The sequence below is a fragment of the Sinocyclocheilus rhinocerous genome, unplaced genomic scaffold (genome assembly GCF_001515625.1).
Source record: "Sinocyclocheilus rhinocerous isolate Xijiao unplaced genomic scaffold, SAMN03320098_v1.1 scaffold1636, whole genome shotgun sequence".
NCBI classification, from domain to species: domain Eukaryota; kingdom Metazoa; phylum Chordata; class Actinopteri; order Cypriniformes; family Cyprinidae; genus Sinocyclocheilus; species Sinocyclocheilus rhinocerous.
The window spans coordinates 338,205-345,566 of record NW_015628289.1 but is presented as its reverse complement, the minus strand read 5'-3'; the positions used below and the strand labels follow the sequence as shown (position 1 = coordinate 345,566).

General features: G+C 40.2%; 1 protein-coding gene across 2 annotated transcripts; it reads left to right on the top strand.

Annotated features, from left to right (window-relative positions):
• The first annotated feature begins 841 nt into the window (after window positions 1-841).
• LOC107737279 (homeobox protein Nkx-2.4-like) lies at window positions 842-2,345 on the top strand. Of its 2 annotated transcripts, none has more exons than XM_016548746.1 (2): window positions 842-1,268; window positions 1,640-2,345. In XM_016548746.1, exons 1-2 carry the CDS (start codon window positions 908-910, stop codon window positions 2,281-2,283), a joined length of 1,005 nt encoding a protein of 334 aa, XP_016404232.1. In that variant the 5' UTR covers window positions 842-907; the 3' UTR covers window positions 2,284-2,345. The 2 variants fall into 2 exon arrangements, with proteins under 2 accessions (XP_016404232.1, XP_016404231.1); XM_016548745.1 differs by having other exon boundaries at window positions 1,613-2,345.
• The last annotated feature ends 5,017 nt before the right edge of the window (window positions 2,346-7,362 follow it).

Below are 7,362 nucleotides of genomic sequence, written 5' to 3'. Positions count from 1 at the left end.
GGATGAAAATATGTCAAATTTCCTAGGCCGGACATCACTTTTGGCCACTACTACACTCTAAAAAATGCTGGGTTGTTTCAACCCAACTTTGGGTCAAATATGGACTAACCCAACTGTTGGGTTAAATTTTTCAATTACATTTTTAACCCAACAGTTGGGTTAGTCCATATTTGACCCAAAGTTGGGTTGAAACAACCCAGCATTTTTTAGAGTGTACAAACTCTTCGTTTAATTAAAAACTTCCAATGTCGATTTTATGTGGTCATATTTTTTTTTTACTATGATCGTATTTGGGAGAGATCCTTAGCGCTGCTTAAGACGCATAAATTAGGTCATAGACTGGAGGGGGTCTTCATTGTGCCACTCTGACAGTGCGCACTGGCGCTTATGACTCTCGGAGTGCTCTCAAAGTTGGAAAAAGTACGGAATTCCCTATTGACGCAAATTAACAGCGCCTAAAAAAAAGCAGAAGAAGAAAAAGTAGACTTCAGACAGACTGACAAACGTCCAATTCGAGATATGAGAGAGCTTTTGGGGACCATGTCAGACTCGTGAATTGTACGGCAAAAAGGAGAAATGTGACCACTGAAAATGTTCAGTCGGCATCATGATAAATGTAATGTGAAACTAGCAACATTTTTTTTCTCAATTATCTTGCTGAGATGTCAATGACTATTGTTTGCTGGTCCAGGGAGTCGCTCCGCCCCTCATGTTTGTCGTAAATCTGGCGCCTGGCTACAATAAACCTGAGATAAGAGTGGCCAGGGCTCGCCTCCTTCTCCAAGGCGATCAATCGGATCACAGGCATACTACAAGCGCTCTCTTACGTCGACGTCCACGAGAACAGAGCTGATACAACAACACGGCTGCGCTCCACCACCAAATATCTATCTGCTTTTACTGAACCATGTCGCTGAGCCCAAAGCACACGACACCTTTCTCAGTGACAGATATTTTGAGCCCAATTGAGGAGACTTACAAGAAGTTTAGTGGCATGGAGAGCACTGGAAACCTCACATCTCCATTGGGAGTGTACCGGCAACATCAGGTGTCCCAGACTGGCATGCAGCAACACTCTATGGGCCACAACGCCACCACCTACCATATGCCACACTCCGTTTCCCAGTTCTCGCACAGTGCAATGGGGGGCTACTGCAATGGCAGCATTGCCAACATGGGGGACCTACCCTCTTACCAAGAAACTATGAGAAACAGCGCAGCAGCAACAGGGTGGTACGGCGCCAATCCTGACCCTAGATACTCAACAAGTAAGTTCTCTTGCATTATTCTGATTTAGCTCTCGACGTGTCGCTCGTTGCTTATATGTGCTTAGTTTCAAGCGAGTTTACCTTAGTTTTACGCATCAGTATCGTTGCTCATACTTTGCCTTCTTAGCATTGTCGCTGCTTTTGTTAGCTACTGCTAATTTTCCCATCGTGTAGATTCATGCTTAAGTTAATTATAACTGAAACATTTATATTCGTTGATTTGTGCACGCGTAAATGCTCCATTGAGATGACCATTTCAAGACTGTTGCTGCACAAATTATTACCAACTTAGCCCAACACTGCTACTAATTGAATGGCCGTACATCTGTATGCATATTTTGAAGTTTCTAGATTCATGGGACCTTCCACAGGTATGAACATGACTGGAATGGGCACGCTGACAGGCATGGCCGACACCACCAAATCCATCCCACCTTTCCACGCAGCGCCAAGGAGGAAACGACGGGTGCTCTTCTCTCAAGCACAGGTCTACGAGCTGGAAAGGAGATTTAAGCAACAGAAATACCTCTCAGCGCCCGAGAGGGAACACCTGGCTAGTATGATACATCTAACCCCGACGCAGGTCAAGATCTGGTTTCAGAATCATCGCTACAAGATGAAACGGCAGGCCAAGGACAAAGTAGCGCAGCAGCTTCAACAGGAGGGCAACCTGTGTCAACAGCAGCAGTCGCCGAGGAGAGTGGCTGTCCCTGTCTTAGTGAAGGACGGCAAGCCTTGTCAAAACGGCTCCAACACACCGACGCCAAACCAACAGCAGATGCAGCAGCAGCAGCAGAACGGTTCCGGGGTCGTGCTTCCTACCTCCAGTAACTCTATGAACCAACACCAAACCCAGCAGGTCAACGCACTGGTCCAGGCCCAAGACCTGGAGGAAATGTCCCCCAGTCCCCCGTCACTTCACTCGCAGATGAACAACATGGGCCAGATAGACACTACTGTAGATTACACAAATAACATGGTCACGTCAAATCTGCTTTATGGCAGAACGTGGTAGGACCGGGCATCTTTTCTTTCCTCCGTTTTTCCTCAAACTTTAGCGTCCTCTGAATTAAGAACTGCGCGTGAGGCCAAAAGCAGACGGTGCTTCGCACGCCGGGCATCCATGTGGCGGGTGATCGGATCAAAGGAGCCAGTTTCTGAGGGAAATGTACCGCTTTTTAACAGTTTTTGTGGTCACAGTTTTCTACAATGACCCTGCTACTCATAATGGACAAAATAACAATTTCTAGCCTCACGCTCTATGTTTTGGACTTCCTTTTGTTGTTCTAGTAGAAGGTTGTCTGTTGTTAAACAAAATTGCTGCTCCACATCTTTGGCAATGCCAGGACACGGGAAGCAATGTTTCATATTTCAGGTATGAACTTCTAGCAAGAACTGGAAAAGTTCCCAGATCTCAGTAAAAATGCCTGAACGTGCGACTGGAGCGACTATTGTAAAAACTAATGTATTCATTTAGAGAAATGAAAAGTAGGGACTGTATATTTGGCTAACACTTAAGTTTCTGTTTACTTGTAATATAAATGTTTGAGTCTTTTCGTTGGTCATTTATTCTATTCCTTTTTTTTTTTTTTTGGTAAATACACAAAGACGATGGCTGCTGTATATGTTTCAAACCAATTGAACGTTAACAATAAATCAATTAAACCGCACGCCATTGTTGGGGAATTAATGTGTGTAGAGTAATTTCTGTGAAGAGCGTTTTCATTCAAATAATATCTGAAAATACATGTAATATTAAAAAGTCGATGGAATGAAACTTTTCACTGATTCTGAGAGAAAGAAACCTATATTTAAATACCAACAGTTTTTAATGTCTGCCCTTTACTTTTAAATTTATTGAGATGACCATTTCAAGACTGTTGCTGCACAAATTATTACCAACTTAGCCCAACACTGCTACTAATTGAATGGCCGTACATCTGTATGCATATTTTGAAGTTTCTAGATTCATGGGACCTTCCACAGGTATGAACATGACTGGAATGGGCACGCTGACAGGCATGGCCGACACCACCAAATCCATCCCACCTTTCCACGCAGCGCCAAGGAGGAAACGACGGGTGCTCTTCTCTCAAGCACAGGTCTACGAGCTGGAAAGGAGATTTAAGCAACAGAAATACCTCTCAGCGCCCGAGAGGGAACACCTGGCTAGTATGATACATCTAACCCCGACGCAGGTTTGGTAAATTAAAACAAAGACACCAAGACGATTGCTGCTGTATATGTTTCAAACCAATTGAACGTTAACAATAAATCAATTAAACCGCACGCCATTGTTGGGGAATTAATGTGTGTAGAGTAATTTCTGTGAAGAGCGTTTTCATTCAAATAATATCTGAAAATACATGTAATATTAAAAAGTCGATGGAATGAAACTTTTCACTGATTCTGAGAGAAAGAAACCTATATTTAAATACCAACAGTTTTTAATGTCTGCCCTTTACTTTTAAATTTGCGTCCATAGTTAATTATTTACTTGAATTTGTTACAAATTCAGTTACCTCTCCTAATTTAAATATTTCTGAAGCCTACCTTACACAAAAGGTGGTAATAATAATAATAATAATGTGGCACCAATTTATAATTTTAGGTTCTGTCAATTTATATTACGCAGAAGAGAGAACACATTTTTTTGTCATCTTTTCGTTCGTTTTATTTAACGTGTCTGACATTTCAGTGGCTTTTCTGTTTGTTCATATCCAGAGAATACATATGTATAGTTACATCTCATGTATTTAAAACGCGAAAATAAAACTGCATACATGTTTAGAATTCTATATGATCCATGTTGTTGAATGCTATTTGAATATACTTAGTAATTAAAGGGCATACATTCAGATTCGCAATAGATTCTTTTAATTTTGTAATAAGCCCTAAAATGATTTTTAATTGTTTTGTTTTTGTATATTTACATTTTCAGTACCGTGGACTTCAGTAATAGATTGTAGATTGGCAATAAAAGTTAATGCGAATATAGTCCGAAATTGTTTAACATGATTTACAATTATGTACCTTGTAAGAATAATTTTGCGCTGCAAGCGAGTTAAGCAGACTATGGCTATTTAATTGTAAATATAAAAAGCAGAATGCGAGTTTAAAAACGCTGACCCGCATGCAGTAGCCTAATGAATTATGCGTACCATTACCTGGAATACATGAAATGATCCAACAAGTCTATCGGACAATCATTAAGGCACATCACATAACAGAACAAATAAAATAAAAATAAATGAAAATAGGAAACTGGTGATTGGAACCTTTTTTTTTTCCCTGAAAGAGCTATGAGTGTTCTGAAGTTATGTAAAGTGGTTCAGTGACAAGCCCTGAAATTTGAAACAAGACAGTTTTCACTATTTTCTTCTCTTTTTTGTGTTAATTTAGATGGAGTTATTTGCAATGCTTAATCAAAAACGATCCAAAGGAACACAAACCAATGCCAGTCGACATGATTCATATTCACATCATTTCAGACGACACAGACTGAATGTAATGTGAATGATGCTCTGTTTAAATGAATATCTATTGTCCAAACTGCGCAAGAGGGTAGACCATGGTGACCTAGCAACCTGGACAGCACTAATTGGCGTAGGCAGCCTGACGTCAGTATTACAGTTGATGTGGGAACAAATGTGACACTGCTGGAATCGTTTACAGAAGTATATTAACACATTTAGTCTGTTTATTTTTAATAGACATATGGTCAAATTCGTTCTCTCACTCGTTCTCTCTCTATGTATTAAACTAAAGCTACATATAGTTTTATTACACATGCATATTTTCAAAATCTTAATTTTCTAAAAATATCATCATACAGACACTTTTGTGAGGTTTTTACGAACCAGCGAAGCACTCTGACATACTTCAGAAATGGTATTTGAATGTGTGTGATGCCCTACCCCCCACTCTGACACACACACACACACACATGTCTGGTTTGCTATCCTTGTGGGGACTCTCCATAGGCGTAATGGTTTTTCTACTGTACAGACCGTATATTCTATTGCCCTACACCAACCCTACTCCTAAACCTACCCCTCACAGGAAACTTTCTGCATTTTTAGATTTTCAAAAAACTTCATTCTGTATGATTTATAAGCTTTTGTACCTGTGGGGACCACAATTTAGGTCCCCACCGTGACACGAGTCCCCATGAGTCTGTGTGTATTCAGGTTTAAGTCCCCACCAGGATATATAAACCTGTACACACACACACACACACACACGCACGCACACACACACTTCTGTCTCTGTTGCGTGTTTCCAAATAAAAGTAGACACTCATGCGGTGCTTTGTGAATATTTACTTCAGTGCGCGGAAAAGACAATGGAATAAATCTCTGAATTACTAACTGAGAATTTTATATTCACATCTCAGGCGGAGAAATGCATTCTTTGGATACAGGCAGAACACTCTCCTCTCTTTGAGAGCTAAACCTCACTTCACATTTCTCATTGTGAGTGTTTTTAAAAAAGGAGGTATTTATCTGGTATATCGCAGTAGTGCAGGGTTGTGTAGTCTTGGTAGGGCGAGTTGAGGCATTGTGTTTTCGTGCAAGTATAAGAAACCATCAGCTTTGTAGTATCAAAGCAGACTGCGTCCTAGAAAATGCAAACTCTCCTAATCGGAGCCATTTCAAAGTGGGGGGAAATAGACGTGCTCCAAAACAATGACAAATGTTTCAAGAAGGTCAAGGGACTCGAAAAGCAACGGGTTTCCATAAAATTAAACAAATGACTGGGAATTTTGCCATTGCCTTCATAGAGAAGTATAGAATTGATGTATATATGTATATATACAGCAAGAAAATTATAGTATTCTTAGTCTTGAAATGTTTAAATCCATTGCTATAACATTCCACTAGCATTGTGCAGGCGAATCACCCCTCTTTCATTTCACTACGTGAGAGAGGGCAAGCACGTTAGAGATAGAAAATGAGTGAGGGAGAGAGAAAGTTGTATCCCTTATTATCAAACCATGTCACATTCCTCCCAATGCCTGGCTGTGCAGCTCTGGCCGGTCAGTAATCCCTCTTCCAAGTTCCCCATGCATCTCATTCAGGCTGCATATAAGTTGTTAAAGAAACTGTTTTCAATCACCACTAATAACTACTGACCTCGAGTGACACAGAGCCACAATAGGCTTCCGAAGCCTGTGCAGCCCAACCAAAGAAGCTGATTAGTTCTTCAAGAGGTCTAAAGCAAGAATCAATGGCTGGTCTGTCTCTAGCTGCCAGTCTCAGCTTCGCTGCCATTATGGCTGTACGCCATTAGTTATGCCTCATTAATTTCAGCAAACACCACTCCAGAGAAATGTGTTTATCTTTAGACATCTAATATGTGTGATATTATAGACCTTATTGGAATTGGATGGTCTAAAGATTTGGACAGAAGGCCCAAACTGGGCACCAGAAAGGTAAAGAACACCACGGACCCACAAAGGTGTTTGAAGGAAATGCGATTTAAGGTTAAAAGGCCACAAAAATGTATTTGGATATTTCCTGATTTTTTTTTTTTTTTTAAGATGGCTTTTAGTTTAGCATTATTGCAATTATGACCTTGAAAAAAATTCGAATTGAATTGAAGTTAATAGTTACGGTGAATATCCACTATTCATTGTGTGCAAGGAGTGCCGTTGTGAATGCAGCTTAAATAATACAAATATTCTTATCTTGTCGACTTAATCTGTTATCAAATTTTACTGGTTTAATAACTGATTTATTACTGAATGAATACACTGTGCATAATTGCTACTGACAATCCAGCCTATTCAGGAAAGCTCATCGCATGATTTCCAATGTAAAAATATTGGTTTTTAATGTACTCTATCGATGCTAAATCATTAATGAAATGTTTTCCCCATTCTCACCCATTAATCCACATCTGATCTTTCTTTAGCATGAGCTTTGAATGCGACGATTGTGAACATTTGATGAAAATGCTTCAGATGACAATGGGATTCTCAAGAGCCGAGAGTATCTGATTTGTATTCGGCTCCTAAAATTCAAATCAGGGTTGAATGGGCCACATTGTGAAGTGCTGAAGTATTCTAGGTCCCTGCAAGACTCTTACAAAG

Bases quoted from the DNA above. Each gene is read 5' to 3' on its own strand.
- LOC107737279 (XM_016548745.1), top strand. From the start codon at position 908: ATGTCGCTGAGCCCAAAGCACACGACACCTTTCTCAGTGACAGATATT. The intron at 1,269-1,612 runs GTAAGTTCTCTT...CATATTTTGAAG, and splicing joins TGACCCTAGATACTCAACAA to TTTCTAGATTCATGGGACCT.